The following is a 20,059-nucleotide window of genomic DNA, read 5'->3' as shown; positions in this document are numbered from 1 at the left end:
AACTTAGTGACTTTGTCACTTTATTTAGTGACTTTTCAGACTTACTGTGACTAAAAACATATATATCATTATCAGATATCGGCAAAAGTCCAATATCGTGCATCCCTACTCTAAACTCTCCTATGTGCTTAATAAAATGCCAGACAGGATCAATCACTTAATCGGAAGTGAGCAGAAGCTCATGATGCCACACTACTAGGCCTTTTGTTACAGCTTTAATAGAGTTAATAGAGTAATACAGTTCAAAGCAATGACCATCTAAACACGGTTGTGAAAGAGGGAAGGTACAATTTAAAGACTAAAAATGGATATTTAACGATAATTCAGTGCCTCAAACGAGATGACTTGTAATCCACTATTTGACGTCCATCGCAAATGCATCCATTTGTGTAGTAAACATAGTAAACGTCTGTGTGCACTGTGTCTCGTGCCTCACAGATAAGGCGAGACATAGTTAGCACAAGATAAGAAATAGTTAACACTCTTTGAGTGCGTCTGTGTGCATGTGTGTGGGTGAGAAGCCGACCAGTGTCCTCGACCTCACTTTTATCAGCGTTCTGGAGGCAGACACTGTCATTCATTAACAGCAGTGACACACACACACACACACACACACCTGCTGTGATGTGCACTTTAGTGATACAGCGTCGATGGGGTCTTTCATATTGACATAACATGTATAAAGATAGTGACTGATTTCATAAGCCCCCTGAACAGATGAAGTCAGATCACTTGATTTAAATGATGCTGGAAGGGTAATTCAATAACACAAAAATCCTGCCAATTTGTTACAATTATATTTAAATCCAATAATATGTGCCCATTCAATGCTGGAGCAGTAATAGAGGTTTACATTGAGAACACTGTCACCAAACTAAACACTAAAATAACACTTATGGAGAAAATGACAATACAAGCTGTATTTGCAACCCCAGTCTTCCTTCTTTCTTCTCCTTCCTCCTGTATTTCCTCCTTCTCTCCTTCTCCCTCCTCCTCCTCCTCCACCTGTGTGTCTTCTGGTTCACTGGGTGGGGAGTTTGACATTCCAAGCATGCATATAACGCATCTCTCTCTCTCTCTCTCTCTCACACACACACACACACACAGATACACTCACACAAACATGCCCCCCTCCCACATTCCACACCAATCCTCAGCCGTGACTAAGTCCATTTGTTCAGCTCAGGTCGCTGTCTCTTCTTAGACTACCGTGTGTGTTTGTACTTGCATTTGCTGTCTCTTCAGGACCCGGCGCCGGCATACACACTGACCTTGTCAGGACCAGTAGTCCCCGGGGAGACCAAAACCTGGTCCTACCTTGTTAATGGTTAAGGTTAGGGGGATGCCACTTTGTTTGGGGCTGTCTAAAATGAGTGGATGTCAATGTGTTCCAGGTATTAGCCCATTTTGTGGGGACCTAAATCTCTTTACACTTGTCCATAATGAGTGAATTATTACATTTTAAAATGAAAACATGTTAGGTAGTAGTAAGGCTCCAGGAAATGAATGTAAGTCAATGTATTGTCCTCTGAAGTCATGGAAACCCGACTGTGTGTGTGTGTGTGTGTGTGTGTGGGGTGGGGCTTTATTTGCTTATCTCCTTTTGTTGATTGACAAGACAAAAAGGAAATGAAAAACAAATACTTGGGAATGAGGATGCAACAATACTGAGTGACTTCAAACGTGTCAAGTTAAACCTTTGAGAGCAGTAGTTACAGGGAAGTTGCCTGAAGTCGTGTTTTCACTCACACACACACACACACACACCTGGGGACTGAACCTGCTCACTAACTTACATCATACTGTACTGTATGTACACAAATAAAAACGGTGGAGTTGACGCCCAGTTACTTTAGGATCATCCTGCAGACGAACAACCAAGTGTGCAAATCACAATCACAGTGACGTCCCCCAGTTTAGTATTTTGTCCAGTTTCATGTTGTTTCATGTTTGCATATCTAAGTCCTCCTACAACCAAGTGTCTGTTGGATGAACCTGGCTGTCAATCACACAATGGCCCTACAGATCCCTCAGTAACAAAATCTGCTTCAAAAACAAACGTCCTCACGTGTAAAAATATCTCGTCAGTCTCTAATGCCAAGTGGCCGTACCTGCTGGATGGGTTGCTTTTGGAAAGTAACAAAACTCGCTGCGCACAATCGACGTAAAGTCAACAAACACCGAGGTGGTACAGTGACGCTCGTTAAGGGCCACTTCAGAAATATAAAGCTCTCTATTCAAGTATTCTCTGATTCCTTCTACAGTAAATATGTATAATATGTAGATAGAGATTAGTTAGGCAAGTTGAGAACAGCACCTATGAAGTGTTGAAACAACACACACACACACACATACACACAGACATACAGAGAGAGAGAGAGAGGCGGATTCAGCATGCCAGCTGAAACCAATCATTCACCATGTCATTTGTAGCTGTCAGTATGGACAAATCTCTGCCTCCGTCTGCTTCCCTCGTGTTTCCTTCAGCTTGTCTTTCTGCATGTATGTGAGTGCTATGTCTAAATTGCAATCCAAATATTTTTTGGGGGTTGATTAGAGATCCCAAAATTCAGCGTCTAACGCTTAACACGTGTTCACTTGTTGCCACTTTATCAGCCAAATCACTGCCTTTAAGCCGTGACTGTTTCCTGAAGTAAAGTGAATGGCTACTTCTGCCTGGCACCAAACTCATGTTTCATATGATTTTGTTTAACGCGTGATTAATAAGTGTTAAAACATGTTTGACAACTCAATACATTAGCCAGAGTAAACAAGACATTTTCTTTTTTTTTCCCTCATACCTCAACTTCACCACAAGTAATCCACTAGGGGTTAACGCTGAACACCTAAAGTCTAAACCCACCACTGATCTGGGAGCTTTGCCTTTACCCCACCCTCTGTATTTTCCACCGTGTCCCACTGCCTTCCCCAAAGCTCCGCCAACACAACACTTAAATCCCACAAAGTAGCCATAAGTACCTTTGTTAATTACACGTGGAAGAGAAAAAAAAGGCCATTGTGTCCCGGTGTGATAACGGTGCCAGCACAACAGAGGGATTACCCCCCCGGCTGACACAGACGCTGAGCTGACCAGTGTGACGGAGGGCCGCGTAGTGGGAAATAATTAACACAGCTAACTGGTTTGCAGGCCTTTTAGCTACACGTCAGTTCTGTGTGGTTACTGGCAGGGGATTATTGTCCTGGTTTATTTCACTGCAGCTGTAACCACTATCTGGAGAGACTCTGTGTTTGATACTACAGACTTGAAACGTAGTTTCTGCTTTTCCCTGTTACTTTGAGGGAAAAATGCAAGAAATGCCAGTCATGCCTTTCTCAAATTATTAACAATAATCAACTCTTGTCTACTTTGGCTGCATGGGAAAAGTCCTGAAGCTGAGACTTATATCAAACTGTGTCCACACACACACTGTCTCTGTGGGATAGGAACGACTGGCTTTAGATGGCTGTGTGTGATCTGTGGTTCCACTTCATTGTAGACTGTAGATTTCTTTTACTTAACAGAAGTCTAAACAAAGTCAAGTCTTTTTTTTTCTTTTTTTTAACTTGTGCCAAAGTGTCCAAACTCACTTAGTGTTTCTCTGTTCTCAAACTCAAACAGAGAAAAGACTTAAAGGACCACTTTAATGGCAAAAATTCAAAACACTACCCATCATTGTGTTTGCATAAGTGTATGATCCATTTGATCAAGAAGAAACTGTTTGGTTTTCATAGCCTTAGAATAACGTGGTTTTTAACGTGGCCTTGCTTGCAATCTGCAGTCTCACCATTAGATGTCAGTATCTCTTACACACTGGGCCAAAGAGCAGGGCCATGCACCAGGTTTTCCATTTTGATGCTAGATTTCGTCGTTTGAAATGATTTAAAACTGTAGGTTTGTTAAATGTAATTAGATTTATGGCCAAATTCACGACAGGGACAGGCAAACTTTCTAGATTTAACAGCATAGTTAAGATCTAAATCAAAACCTACTGCTTTTACAGAAGGAGTCGACATGCTGAAAGGCAAGGTTTCGATTTAAAGTCTTAAGAAAACATTCGCCTACATCTATATAGAACTCCCAACTATAGAATGAGCTAGAACCAACCTTTGAAAACAGAGGGTTTTTTTTCGTTAAGCCTCTGAGGATGCAACTTAAGACAAGGAGACCACCATGCATTGGCTGTGGCGCTGCTACCTGTGGAAATACATGCCATCACTGGTTTGGCACAGCTCCGCTTGAAATGGACCAAACCCAGGCTAATGGAAAATCCCTTTATGAAAGCGGAGACTGTTGTGCACCAAACAGTTTTCCACAGTTTTGCACATTGTTCGTCAACCGGCAGCAGTGACACAAATGAAACGAAATATAGGCAAACAATTTGTGTATTTTTCTGGATATAATGTTACTTTTTTTTGTTATAAGAACACTTAATAAATAAATGTCTATACCTTTTGGCCACAGTCATATAGAGGCTGGTATATGATCCTACAAGACTTTACCATCTTGCAGAACCCACCCCCACATCTCTCACACTCCTCTCACATTCCCACTGCAGTATGGATTCCACACTGACAGCTGGCACCGGGGAGAAATAGCAGTGCATTTGTGTCTCCTCATGTGTTGTGGTTTCTCAGCTTTGTGCCATGTTTAAATTTTAGGATATCTTTTTTATTTTTCTCTCTTTTTGGTGGATAAGTGGTCAACAAGTGTTCCTATGCCCACAGTGATGATGAAAATAAAGCCCCCCCCCCAATCAGACATTCAGTGCAGTTCCTGTCTCAGCTGAAAGGAAGGAAAGGGAAGATAAAATAAGGAAGAGATGTGATCTTGTGTGTGAATCTTATAATACTAAAGCTACAATCTGATTGAAGCAAAACAAGAAGTCAACACAACAAGAACAGCGTGTCAAAGGTATACAGCAAGAGCTTACAGAAAAATATTTTCCTAAAGCTGGGTGCCTTAACATCCTGCCCCTGATCAGCCTTCACTTCCTGGGGTTGAAGGTCATCTGAGTGTCTAATGAACACACAATCAGAAGAGTGCGACTCACTGTCTATAACACACACATCAATTACATTCGAGACGGAGGTCCCGGTGGCAGTATTCTGGGTTCTCGTGTCAGTCGTTATCCTCACAGTCAATCAGTGCGTTTACATGGCCCGCCCCATAGCCAAGAGGAAGGGAGTTGGGCTTGTAAATCTGGGACGGGCCAAGGCCTGGGGTGCCCCTGAGCAAGGCATCCAATCCCTGACTGATCAGAAAAGAGCTGGCCACTGCTCCTGCGCCCAGATTGTGTGTAATGATGCAGAGGTCAAATTCACTATCACTAATTTCATGAGAGTGCTAAAAATGACTCATTATATGACATTAGTTTGACTGAAATTGCATTAAATTGATTTATTTTAAAGTTAAAGTTGGACTGACACATCCAGGTAAAGTGATAGGAGGTCAAATTAATAGTGCATATAGTATGTGTTCAGTCAGACTCAAGCTGGTCTGGGTGCTCCACATGGGGATGGTAGAAAGGACACTTCATTCAATAAATCGATTCCCCACCGGTGGTTGTATACAAGGACAAGGACATTGGTCCAATTAAATGTTGTCAAGCATGATGTAAATGTGCAGGTAAACATACACAGTTGTCCTGACTAAGTGCTGCAACCCCCCCCCCCCCCCCCCCCCCCACACACACACACACTGAACAGACCCAGACCAAGTCTGACAGGCTGAAGTCCAAAGAAAACAAGGGTATGTGTCTCCTGTCCCAGCGATCACCTTTCAACATCTCATTTGTAACGCCATCAGGAATAACAGCTGGAGACTGTGTGTGTGAGTGAGTGTGTGAGTGTGTTAAAAACCGGTTGGTAAAGGTCTGGTTGAAGGACAGAAGAGAGAGAGAGAGAGAGAGAGAGAGAGTGAGAGAGCAGCAGAGACAAAGAAAGTGGCAGAGGAATTAAAGTGTCAGGGAGAGAGAGATAGAGAATGACAATAGAACAGACAGATCACAGAGAAGGTGAGTTGTAAAGGCAGAGAGACTGACACTCACACAGACCTCCCCGTAGACAGTTTGCACCAGTGGGGTTTGCTGGTCTTTGAAACGGGGGGAAGCTCATTTGAGGCCCAGTTATTTTTACATAAATTCTTACCTAAACTCTGCAAACGAACAATTAGAACAAGGAAACACGACAATCGTGTAAAACTAAAAATAAGCAAATAACACACAACGACCAGCGACTTGTCTACAGACTTCTCTCATAAAACCCAGTCAATCAGAAACAGGTTGCACCTTTCAGACAGTTCCTCTAAGCCGAAGCCGAGCTTCCATGGAAGTGCGGTGGAAGATTTTGCCGCAGCTAATCACCGCCGAGCTCTCTTAATGCAGAGGCTGCTACGGGAATTCGAAAATCACATGAGACGATCCGCGATAAACAGCTGATTCTGAACAGACTAGTGACACGTTCTAACTGCACACTTTCTAGTGCACGTTTAGTATTGTAACGTAAATATGACTGTTTTTTAGAGTTTACTTTCACCTTGAAAAACAAAGTATAAAGACTGACTGCAAACTTTGGACTCTTCCAAATCCACAGTAACCTGGAACAGAAAGACAAGTTCCTTGTTTTTCATACTTTCTGATAGTGTTCAATCATTTCTTGTGCCTTGCATTGATTCACCAGTGTCACACACTCGTCCGCCGCAGTTGCCGTCGTTATCATTACACGCTGGACATATAAATATACCACTGGAATTTGATAAAAATCAGTGTGAAATTTACACCGGTAAGGAAATAAGTAACAATATTTAATGGAAACAAATATTAGAGTTAATATAAAGGTCGTTATCATCACAACATTGTAGACTGAATGTGTTTATTAGTGTCTGGTGGAGCTGTGTGTGGCAATCTTGGGGCTGACTGGGAGACAGAGGGGAGATAAAGGAGTGAAAGCAGAGTGTGTGTTGTCCTGTGGGGATCCTGGTGTGTTATTGCAATCTCCTCTGGTGCAGGCATGTGCTTTCTCTGACCTATACCTCTCACACGTACACAAACTGTCCCTGAGCCCCCCTCCCCGATCCACTGGTCGCCCTTTGACCTGCTGTGCTGTAGCACTGACCAAACATACCCCAACCCCACTGAGACCACAATACAGCACTGTGGCGCCACGACCCACACAATACTGCTCTCTGTGGGGGGGGGCAGACGCAGATGCTGGGAAAGATGGGGCAAGAGAATAACGACGTTTAAGTATCAACATATTCATATTCAGGAACCTGCGTTTAACACGTATCCTTTTTCACTTTGTACATGTCACTGCGTGTTTATCTGCCCTGTTTCTCTGCTGCCTCTTGGCCAGGTCGTCATTGACTCACCTGGTTAGATAAAGGTACTATTTTGATCATCGATGCATTGGTTTGAGGCTTTTTTCATGATTAAAACACAATTTTGAATATTATCTTCATTTCTTTGCTCTGGATAACAAAGAAATCCTTAGAAGTTAATCATTTTGGTTTATGGACAAAACAAGACATTTGAGAACATCATCATTTCCAGGTTTGACGAACACCGATCAACATTTTTTAAGGTTTTCATGGGCCAAACGATTAATCGATTAATCGAGAAAATAATCGAGAGATTAATAGTTGCAGCTCTAAAAGGTACAATGCTAAAGTACAGTGATAGCAAAATGTACACAACTGGGGACAAACGTGATGGGCCACATAATGCTGAGCAAACATTACATGGCACTTATAAGAGATATGAGATTATGGAAATCAGGTTTTAAAGAGAATAACTTGAGGGCAAAAGAAATATTTACGTACTTTCTGACATTTTCAACCCCCTTAATAAAAATATAAACTCTACAATTATGACTTACGTAGGCACTTGTCATATGTGTTTACGGTCGCGTTCTGAAAAACCTTTATCAAAAAGCAAACAACTATTTCCATGAACTCCTGTATGTGGATAAACATTGACATTCAGAGTTGTGTTTATTTTGGTGAAAGTTCAGAAGTTTCACAGACACAACAACAACAACAATAATAACATCATCAGGCTGAAGTGCTGAGAAAATATGTAGAAAATGACACATGACGAACATTTAGCAGCGAGGCCATAAAAAAAGCAAAGTACAAACTCTTGACTTGAGTATGTGACACAGTCTAAACATCCTGCAGATGATTTTCCCAGTCTACTTCGTCACCGTGTGTCGAGAGGCTTAAATCATTACTCCTTAGAATTTCTGTCTTTGTCTCTACATTTCTCTCCAAAAAGCCTTCTTTTGTCTCCTTATCTCCTCCACTTCTTTCCTCCTGCACCCCCCCCCCTCCACAAACACACACATCACATCTTCACATCGGAGTGTCAAAGCATCAACCCCCGCAGAGAACGTCCAGACCACCCCATTACTACCTCACCATTAGCAATGTCAAAGCAAACATTGACTTTATCTAAATGTGGGCTAATAGCCTTTAACATTAACAGGCCCTGTAAAACTGAGGGGGGGGGGGGGGGGCTTGACCCTAAGCTTGCCATTCAGTTCCCTGCAAATGTGTTTATGTCAGTGTTGGTTAAATGATTGGGTCATAATAATAATAAGAATAACACTGTCTTATAGGATGAAGATCAGAGAGTAAATTGTCACTCGAGAGATTCACTATGTCTCTCGACTGCAAATATTTCTTCTAAAAGTCAAGTAAAACCCGACAGCCCGAGACGGATAAGTTATATTTAAAATGATTTACTGCAGCGCGGGGCATTTGGACGACAGCTTCTTTTACAGCTCCGTCATTTGGCCCTGACATTAGGCTTTAACGAGAGGAACTGTGTGTGCTCTTTGAAGCTACACTCTTGTCCGCTGATCACCGCGTAATCAGCGAAAAGCCCACATGTTTTCAAAGTTTTCACTTTTACGTCTTCTTAAAAATGACAGCATTACAACAACAAAAAAAAGAAAAAGCTTTGTAGTAAAATATAAGGAACAAAAAGGTGAAGAAACCCTGGTGTCATACGTATACAACACAATCCAGTTTTAATAAAACGAAGGCTGGCAGCCAGATGCCCATCACCACCATCAGGCCGTATAACGCTTATCAGGCAGGTCAAATGGTGTTTTACGATAGTTAGCTGTGACTTAGGACGCAGTGCATGCTCACACAACAGCAGCAGAGGAGGAGGGACATTCACTGATGTGAATCTACGTGTGTGTCTGTGTGACTGTGTGTGTGAGGTTGTGTGTTTGAAGCATCTGCCTGTGGTATGCAGTTGTTTACTCTCGGGGAGGAGTCGAGATGCTTTCCTGGTCCATCGCCACTCATTCACATGGAGACACATGTGATACCCTTTTACCGATAATACTGGTATATCAGTGGAGGAACACGGCAACAGTTCAAATCCTACAGGAACACGAGAGGAGCAACAATTTCCTTGATTACTGACTTATCTCGGTTGATTGATCAACAATAAGTGACTCATCATCTCAGCTCTTTCTCGAGCACTCCAAACGGTGTTATTTACAGTCGTTGAGTTACGTGACGCGTTCAAATGGAGGAAACTTAGCTCTTAGCGAGAAAAAAAACCCAGGCCCATTAATGATCAAGTCTAGAACTTCAACTATTAGTCAAATAATTGGCCTGGCAGAAAATAGAAAGAGGTAAAATGGCAACACTGGTTTTTAGGTCCAAGTAAAACGCAAACATTTCCTTATCTATTCTGAGAATTATCTGAATATCTAAGGATTCTCGACAGGTAATTAGGCACTTAAATACATCACCTTGGTTTTGTGGAATTACTTTACAGTTTCCTGATATTATACATAAGTTATACCCATATGACACTATTTCCATCTTTTACTCTTTAAAAAATGTTTTAAAAGTTCTGTTATTTATTTGTTTTCTGATGTCTTTTACCACCACTGGGATGCTAATTACGTATTCCAGGAGGTTTTAAGGGCTCAGCATGCGTTTGTCCCACATGTGTGCGCTTACATGTGTTAGGTCATATTCATGGGTAGCCTCTTCTCATTGTATACACGTCCAGCATCTGTGTATGTGGTTGTTTACACTGTTTGTAACTGCAGCGACGATGCTGCGCGCTTCTCTCCCGCGTGTATGTCATATTTGGCAGCTCCGAGTGCAATTAAGACATGCTTTTCTAAGTGTCTGTGGCTCTTTAACACTCGGTACAACAATAAACCTCTCATCGTTGTGTCTGTTTCTCTCACTTGCTCGCGGATCACGGGTGGTCTATACAGTGAGATCACCTGGGAGACATTAAATTGTTTGGACAGGGAAAACATGCATTGAGGATTCCATGCACACAACCCACACTCATCATCTAATTCCTGGGCAGAGCCGTCTTTTTTTTCTCAATCTGTTTCTTAAGCGAGTGGGTGGAAGACTTCCCGTGTCTCTGCTCCAGTACCGTCAGTAAACACATGATAATACATACGTTTTTATTATGATGTTAGAGATGTGTCTACATTTTTCACTAATACATGACAATTTTGTTTTCTTTAGGTCACGCAAACACGTTAGTCCGACTAAAATTGAACGTGTCTTAGTCTAACATACCTGGATGATGCGACTCATAGTCTGATTACTCGTTGCGCATGTATACACTTAGTCAGACTGGGGTCGGACTTGGCGGTCTTTGACCCGGAAGTAGTAGCACTGTTAATGAGATTTGTGCGTCCATACACGTCATCAACTCATCTGCGTGGGTTGCTTTGGTAACAATGTAGACAAACCTATGTGTAACATTTCACGGGGGGTTTATTGGCAAACATTGAAAACATGACTTATAAGTATGTTTGTATAAAACAGCCACAATCGTACAATCTGCAATAACTCGAAACACGGACCGACTTAAAATAAATAAACTTAAAATCCGTATCTATGGAACCTTGAACAGCTGAAGGACTACTCAGAATGTTTGTTGACTACAACATCCTTTCCGGAAGGTTTCATGACACCCTTGGGAATGACAGGGGGTGAGTGGAGGAGACTTCAATTTGTTACAATCTGCAGTGTTGCCATTACATGTCACTAATTCTTAAGCGGTGCCAAAGATAACGTAAGAATTCCAATTTGAGCATCCAGAGTGTTCACACTGAGAAGCATCTGATTTGAACCAGATTGAACACGGTTTACTGTAATATTCTCCTCCTGGTTGTAGCTTTTATCTTAACACAAACTGTTTATGTTTTCATTTCAGTTCATAGGAAAAGCAAATGAATAAAATGTCAAAGTTTATCATCCATAGTTAAAACTTGCTGTGCAGCAGGAAGCTCAGAATGTACTGGCCTCCAATACCAGTCTGTGACCCAAGAGACTGTTCAACCAACAGGGGAGAATGCTAATCTCTCAGCTGCTCAGTCTCATGCTCAACTACACACACACACACACACACACAGGGACACACACAGTGTGGCCCAGACACCAGTTCAAATAGTGCGGTTGTGTAAGCCTCTGGAGAGCACTTTCTGTGACATCTGCTGTAATAAAGGCATAAATGTTGCATCTTTATCTGGTTGTGTCTGATCACCGGGGCTTATCACTGTCTTTGTTTTCCTGTCGTGTCTGCGCCCTGTTGTTTTTCCCCTTTCCCCATATTTTTCCCCTTCATCTGTATCTGCATATCTTACACACTCTTCCTCCTCACTTTCTTTCTCCTCTTTATCTCTGCGCCGTGCAGCAGGCCAGCAAAGCCCTCAAAGTCGTTCCAGTGTTCCTGCGAGCTCTGGCCAATCAGCACTAACAGTGGAAAACATACTTCGGTGCCATCGAAACGCTCAACTCCAAGGACACCCGGGGAAATGAAACTTCCAGTAACAATCATTAAAACCGTTTGGCCTCTCTTGGTGTCCAATAATTCATCACAGTGCTGTGCTGCTGCCATTTCGTGCTGTACTTTGGAGCAACATTAGAGCACGTGTGAATGTAACTTGTTAGGAATAACTTCCTGGATTTACACAGTAGCTGCCTGTAACAGAAGGTTCTGCAGAAAGGCGACTGCGACAGCCAAGTTCATTTTACAGCTTTAAATACACTCGCGTCCCTTGATACGTCTAACATTTATTGCCCCCTCCAGCATATGTATATTTATCTCAGGGATTTCAGTTATCATCAAGTGACTGGTAAAAATCTTTTATGCATCTTCCTCACGATGGTTTGTCTGGACCAATGAAAACGTAACATGGCTTGGCGGGAAATGCAACTCGCAGTTGTATACGATGTCAGTATCGTGGTATGGAGCAATCATTTATTCTACATAGTGTCTCTGTTTTGATGTTTTCTTTCTGTTCAGTAACAACAGAGACTTACTGTAAAGACACTTCAAGACTTTGTCCCACCATCTTAAGGCAGACGCCTTAATACTTATGGTATGTTTGTTCCTCAATACATAATATTGTCCAGGTGCCAGTGAACAAAGATTGGAACTACACTGCTCAACGGCTTAACATAGATCTCTGTGGCAACTCCCACTCCAGGTTAAGGTTACACACTTTGAACTGCGAGCTCTTCTAAAATGGATTTTCAGACGATCTACGGTCGTGTTGAGGAGGATACACAGATGCCCAGATGAAACTTAAACGTACGACCAACTAAAAAAAAAGGAAAAATCTAGAAAACATTTGCAATATTTTCATTTCAACAAACTCATATTCACAGCAACAGTTAAGTTAAGTCCAGCCTTTGTTCCCTCTGTCCTCTTCATGCTCTTATGCCCATGTTCTCACATCTTCTACAATCACCATATTCCCTTTACTTTCATCTATCATCCATTGTAATTCCAATCTTCTAAATTCCAGTGACTCGTCTTTCCTCTCTTCTACCTTCTGTCTCCGTCTTGCCGCCTGGCCCCCGTTCAGTTGACAGACTGCAGGCGGTGAGGAGGGGAGAGGGGAGGGGGGGGACGGGAGGAAACGCTGTGGCATTGCACAGCAAACTTCCCTAATAGGCTAATCTAATCTCATCTCTTTGCGGTCTATGACCCTGTGTTTACTTTCAGCCCCGTGTCTGCACACAGGCTCGGCCTCGCCTCGCTGAATGCAGCTTTGTTCCCACTGAAAACCCCATCATTGGTGTGATCTTGGGAACGGGCACCAACTCTGTGACCATCTGCCCCGGTGATGCCTGTGGGCTGAGGAACGTTCTCGTCCGTGTGGAGCTTCTGTAGCTGCCGTGTGGGACTGTGTCCACTCAAGACGGCCCTGTGCTGCAGCTTATCACCTGATACTGAGGTGAAAACTTTATATTGAAAGATGGAATTTAACTTCACAAACGCAAAGGCAGCATAGGTAGGATCAGAAAGACCGAACAGTAACTGAATAAACAACTGTTAAAACGAGCGTTCCCCTCCTTCCTCTATACACTGCTTGCTCCTGGATTATATAAAGTGTTGTGGGATTAGGGGCTGCAAAGATGACAATAAATTAGTATCTTTGGTTTGGACGGAGTCATCACGCTGAGGTCAGGGAAGCACAGATCCACATTTCTCACCATTTTCTAAAAGGAGCAAATAACTCGTGGAATATTTGAGAATATAATTATGGGATTGAGTCACTCCTCTATAAGTATTGTTATAGTCTTAATGTAGGATTAATAAAGTCAGACTCCCTGTAATATAAGGTGATGTAAGACTCACTGTAATCTTAATAAAGTTAGACTAAGTGTAAGATTAAGTTAGATTTGAGGTCAAATGAATAAAATCAGACTTACTTTACGATAATACAGTCAGTCGGATTTACTTTAAGATTAAAACATATAGTTTTCCTTTTCAAGTTAACTTACTCGTAGGTTATTAGAGTTAGAATAAATGTCGGGTTAGTGAAGTTAGACTTACTTTAAGAGAATTAAAGTTAGATTAAGTGTTGTGTTAGTGAAGTTAGATTTACTTTAAGAGAATTACAGTTAGATTAAGTGTCAGGTTAGTGTAGTTAGACCTTAAATTAAAGTTAAAATAAGTGTCAAATAAGCACAAATCGACATTTCTCACCATTTTCTAAACCTTTAAGGAGAAAGCACCTCATCGAATATTCGGGAATATAATCGTGGGATTGAGTCACTCCTCAAACACGATGTACTGTAGCTGTCCAAATACAGAGATGTTTAAATTTGACTGACTGCTGCTTCAAGTAAGTAAGTAAGTAACTAACAGCAGCTTCACAGGAAGTTCACCCAAGGACAAGTATGTGCGGATTATTCCAAAATCTATGAAAATACGTGCGGACAAAGCTGTTTACAAGGCACACAGTTTTTTTTTGTCAAAGCTCATTATTATAGTGCCTGACAAAACTTGTTGAAAAGGGACAAAGAAAGAAGCGGGGGTACGCACGTCCCATTGTCTTCATCATGCTCTTGGCTTCAGACAAAGACAGCCAAGAGCTTTCAGACCACAATGTCTCATAACCACAAGTAAAAAGAAAGGGAAAAAAAAAAAAAGCCCTCCTGGGGCTGGAACAGCAGCGTGTCAGCAACATATCAACCATCCAACAACAGAACATGACACTGCAATAAATTTCTCCCATGTCAAACAAATCTGCAGAACAGAGGTGGGATGTACTCACCCCTCGCAGCAGTGGACACCAGGACCATCTCCAGCAGCAGACACAACCACAGAATCTCCATTTTTGGGTTAATTCTCAGAGAAAAAGCACTCTGACGCGCAGACTCTTTGATCTGCAAGACACGTGAACGAGAAAAGTTACATATTATAACAAAAGATAACTGCGTGTTAAAATATCTGCGTTGGGGAGCTACGGTGATGACGTGTGTGTTTGATGACACCTCATCACTGCATGATTTAAATGGCTGCATTATCTGCTGTCAGAAGCCGACGTAGTTTATTACAAAATATATAAATAAATTAAAAAATTTAAAAAAACACCCTACACATTCATTACTTCATGTGACAGGGAACTTTTGATTAATTGCTTCCAAAATAGCTGCTAGCGCAATGGAATTAAAAACATAATTTAGTACCAACTGGCTGACAGCTGGTGAATTTGAGTCAGGACAAAAAAAAACATGACATATAATAACGTATGTGTCTGCGTCTTATTATGGGCTGTCATAGGTTTGACTACTTTTATGACATTTCATGGGGGAAAAGGAGGGGAAGGTTACAAGCACTATCTTCCAAAAATGATAAATCATAATCTACTTTTTGTCTGCTGAATATTTTCCTGAATTCTACAGGAGTCAGAAAGAAAAAAGAATCACTGAGGGGAACACCAGAATAAATCTGTCCAAACTCAAGCATTTTTGTTGGAGTCAAACTATTTTCCTTACAGATTTATTCTGTCCACCTGTCCATGTCTCTTCTTACAGTGGTTTTTAAACTTTACGCCACATAAATTCTTCCCCTGAACCTTTTACGAGATCTCGTTTCAGTAGCTTCACGTGCGGCGCGACTCCGATCAGAAAATTGTCAGTCGCTGCGTCGCAGTTTACAGGAACTGCTCGAGAACGGGTAATTGATAAGTGACAATCAAGATATATCCAGGTGTTGCCAGGGCGACGTAAAAGATAAAGCTGTGTATTAATGGACACTGTAGTAGTGAACAGTCTGTAACCTTCATTAGGATGATTTACATGTCAAGTTTATCCTGTTTAAACATTCAGAAGAGCATATTTTAATTCATGAAACAGATTAATATTGTTGTTTGTAATAAAGTAAACCTGTGTAACATGTTATAAAACAATATGACACTTGATTAATAAACTGTTTGTTCATCAGCAAAGTGAAAAAAATTCAACATATTATTAAGGAAGGTAAGGTAAGGTAAAATGAATAGAGTTGAAGGTAAGACACATGAAATCAAACTTACAGTAAGTTAAAGTTAAAGTTTATGTAGATTAAATGAATCAGGATTGCTTAAAATAAATAAAATTAGACTTAGCGTAATATTAAGGTAAAACAAATGAAAACAGACTTTAAGGTAAGACACATGACATCAAACTTTAAGGTAATTGTAGTCAAATTTTAAACATCATGTGGATTGAAAAAAAAATCAGGGTTACTTAAAATGAATAAAGATAGACTTTGTGTAAGATTAAGGTAGATTTAAGGTAAAACAAATAAAAACACACTTACTGTGAGGTAAATACAGTCAGATTTGGCACAGTAAAGACAGACTTACTATGAGATTATAAGAATTAGAGTATTGTTGTAAAGCCAGACTCCCTGTAAGATTATGTGAGGTAAGACTCACTGTAATCTTAATAAAGTTAGACTAAGTGTTAGATTAAGTTAGATTTAAGGTAAGATGAATAACTTACTTTAAGGTAATACAGTCAGATTAAATTTGGGTTTAATGTAAGATTAATGACATCAGGAGTGTTGATATAGATTTAATGTTGGGTCAGACTCACTGTAAGATTAATAAAGTTGGATTTACTTTAAGATTAAAACATTCAGGCTTCCCGTAAAGGTGTATACATCTAGACCTATTGTAAGAATAGTGAAGTTGTACTTGTTGCAACAAAGTCAGACTTACTATAAGATTATTAAAGGTAGAATAAGTGTCCAGTTAGTGGAGATATACTTACTTTAAGATTATATTAAAGTTAGATTAAGTGTGAGGTTACTGGAGTTAGATTTACTTTAAGATTATATTAAAGTTAGATTAAGTGTCAGGTTATTGGAGTTAGACTTACTTTAAGAGAATTAAAATTGGAATAAGTGTCTGATAAGTGGAGTTAATCTAACTTTAAGAGAATTGAAGTTAGAATAAGTGTCAGGTTAGTGGAGTTCGACTAACTTTAAGAGAATTAAAGTTAGAATAAGTGTCAGGTTAGTGGAGTTAGACTTGCTTTAAGATAAATAAAGTTAGATTAAGTGTCAGATTAATGAAGTTAAACTAACTTTAAGAGAATTGAAGTTAGAATAAAGGTCAGGTTAGTGGCGTTAGACTTTCTTTAAGATAAATAAAGTTAGAATAAGTGTCAGGTTATTGGAGTTAGACTTACTTTAAGATGAATAAAGTTAGAATAAGTGTCAGGTTATTGGAGTTAGACTTACTTTAAGATAAATAAAGTTAGAATAAGTGTCAGGTTATTGGAGTTAGACTTACTTTAAGATAAATAAAGTTAGAATAAGTGTCAGGTAAGTGGAGTTCGACTTACTTTAAGAGTATTTTAAGCAGACCTTGTGTGAGATTAGTAAAGATAGTGTGAGATTATTGAAGTCAAACTTACAGTGAGAATCCCAGCAGTGATGACAGATCCTCCAGTTAATGTGAGCCACTGGTGTCCTGCACGTTTAACGTGCCCGTTATCCCGCACTAACTTTATCCACCTCCTCTCTCTCTCTCTCTCTCTCTCTCTCAGCTTCTTAATTACAGCAGCGTGAGGAGATGTGAGGAGATGTCACCGCAGCGCGAGTGAAGTGCAGTGAAATAACAAAAATAATAATTAAAAAAACGTTCACAATAAGTCACCGCGAGCGACACAATAACAGAGGAGTAAAAGGTAAAAACACAGTTTATGTAGACTGAGGTCAAACACGTGAGTAGAAGCAGAAGACTGTAGTATTTCTGAATGACAGTCTGCGTGTAAAGCAGGAACTGCAGCGGGAAACAGAAGAAGGGGAGAAATGAAATAGTACTCATAAAAAAAACTTCTTCTCCGCTCGTCAGTTGACGTAACTCTTCGGGTAATTAGCGTAAAAAAAAAAGAAGCCGAACACCGCGTCCACTTTGCCTCTGGCAGCCGCTTCACGGTCCAAACTTCAGCCGCAGGCGAGAAAACAAAGTGCGTGGACGGACCCGCCCAGCGGCTCAACTTTCCACCAATCACAGCGCGGGCCAATCAGAGGGCCGGCCAATCACAGCGCAGCACTGTGCTGGACAAATTTGGAGCGGTTCAGGCTGGAGAGAGAGAGAGAGAGAGGAGGGAGAGGAGGGAGAATGATCCAGCGTGACTGTGATTTTAATGTTCATATGTTGATTTTCTACGGTAAATATCATGTACACATGATTTATTGGGTTTTTTTCGACAGAATTTCCAACTTTGTTTGAATTCCAAAGAGAAAGAATGCCTTATTGTTTTCTTATACCCTTATATAGTCCTTATTTATTAACTTATTCATGTTATTCTTTATATGTACTGGTTTTTAATTACTGCTTTTATTCAGTATTACCTTTGCAACACCCATACAATTCCTTCATGTCTGATACATTTATGCGTTTTAAAATATTTAAAATGCAAATGCACTTTTGGAGATTTATCACTTTGTATTGTACTGACTATAGGTTTCATTATTATTGATTTTGTTATTATAATTGTTGTTGTTGTTGTGTCTTGTTATCATTGTATGTTACCTATTTCAAAGTTGAATAGAAAACATTAGATCACAAAAAAGTTGTGCAAAAAAAAGGAAAAACAAAACAATTAGGACTTCTTTTTGAACAAGCCTGAATAGTATAGAATAGAATAGAATAGAATAGAATAGAATTGAATAGGTTTTAGTGAGGACACTATTGGTCCAGAACAGCTTGTCTAACTGACAGTGTGTGCCAACACTGCCACCTCGTGGCTAGGTAATGAATTTACTGGTGGTGAGTCACATTTTTTTTATTAGATCAAATTATTATATTATAGACAGTTTATCGCTTGTAAAAGACATGTAATTCATACATGGCATTAGGGATGGTATTTAGTTTTTTATATATATATTTTAGAATCATTAAACTCACTAAAAATGATCATTCACATTTTGAAAAATGCCAGGAGGTCAGTGGTTTCAAGGTTTGTGGTAATTATTTGAAATATCATTAAATCCGCTCTTTTACCTGTCCCGTTTTACATTTGTTGGACACGAATCAATAAAGACTGGCCTCAATTGTTCTTATTTTATTTTCCCAGTGATGTGGACTCAAAAAACCCTCAGCAGGGTTGCCTAAAGTGAACTGAAGAACCTTTTATGACATCCTGAACTTTATATCAGTTGAAACAGTCATTTGATGCAGCCGTCTCACATGATGATTTGGTTTGACTTTAAAATACAGCAGAGTATTGTCTGTGGCCGTGTTCCAGCTCCATGGCTTTAACCGCTGTTTTATTTCAGCGTCAGGAGGAGGAGGCAGAGCAAACTCCACAGAGCTGGGAACCAAAAAACTAAAGAAAGTGCAAACCTGAGATTCTTATGAAGAGATAAAGATTCTTTTACCTGATTTACCTTTAAATGAGTTGGAGATCGATTGAAAACAAATGAAAATGGTGTTTAAGTGATGACATTGTTGACATGATCAGTGTTTTTAAAAAGTTGAAAGGTGTTATTGAAGCAAACACTGGGAATACACTTTAAAAAAGAGTCAATGAATCGAACAAACTCTGTCAAAACAGCCTTTGCTGTTAAACCGTTCCAATATAATTATAATATAATATAAAAATATGTAATTAGGGTTAGGGGTCCCCTTAGGGTCCCCCTCCCACCGCCTTGCCTATTGACCAATCTATAAATTGCATTAATTACAGTATAGTTGTGTTATTTACACCAAATCAGTGTCACGCAATCACAAAAGTGCTCTTGTACTAATTTGTACTGTTATATTGAGAGTGATGCATAAGTGTGGCCATACTGAACTTAATTTAAAACAAGTAAACAATTTAATGACTTTGTTTTTTTTTTATTTCAAATTTCAAAATTCCAAATGGCCGACTTCCTGTTGAGTTGAGGCCATGGTTCCGATCGACTTTTTTGTCCGTCTTGTGCTATAACATCTTCCCACCAAGTTTTGGAAAATTTGGTGGAACTCAATTTCGGCACTGTTTTCCACCGTAGGGGGCGCTATAGAGCCCTTGATCAAAGGCGCACAGGTCCAGACCAGACCTGACCTCAAGAGTTTTTATGCATGTTAACCCCCTCAAATCCAGGGAATAATAATAATATTAATAGCTTAACTTAAGCATTATTAAGATGTCTGTTTTTATCTAAAGTAATCTAGAATTCTTTAATATTTTATATTTAAAAATGTATAAAATATAATTTTGACTTTGGAAAATGTGTTAGTAACCACCTTACCAAATTTGAGTCAACTAATATGTAAAAAATAT

The 20,059-nt window shown here is 40.0% G+C and overlaps 1 protein-coding gene across 1 annotated transcript in view; it reads right to left on the bottom strand.

The window, feature by feature from the left end:
• The window catches only part of fgfrl1a (fibroblast growth factor receptor like 1a), a 102,061-nt gene extending 84,346 nt beyond the window's left edge, over positions 1-17,715 (bottom strand). Inside the window, exons 1-2 of the mRNA XM_058649615.1 lie at positions 17,201-17,715; positions 14,569-14,680 (exon numbers count right to left, since the gene is read on the bottom strand). Of these exons, the coding sequence (XP_058505598.1) occupies positions 14,569-14,629 (61 nt within the window). The 5' untranslated portion in view covers positions 14,630-14,680; positions 17,201-17,715. The remainder of the gene's footprint in view (positions 1-14,568; positions 14,681-17,200) is intronic.
• Positions 17,716-20,059: the final 2,344 nt, after the last annotated feature.

This window comes from Solea solea, chromosome 14, assembly GCF_958295425.1.
Source record: "Solea solea chromosome 14, fSolSol10.1, whole genome shotgun sequence".
Lineage (NCBI taxonomy): Eukaryota > Metazoa > Chordata > Actinopteri > Pleuronectiformes > Soleidae > Solea > Solea solea.
Note: the sequence above shows the minus strand (reverse complement) of the source record. Positions and strands in the feature narration are given on the sequence as shown.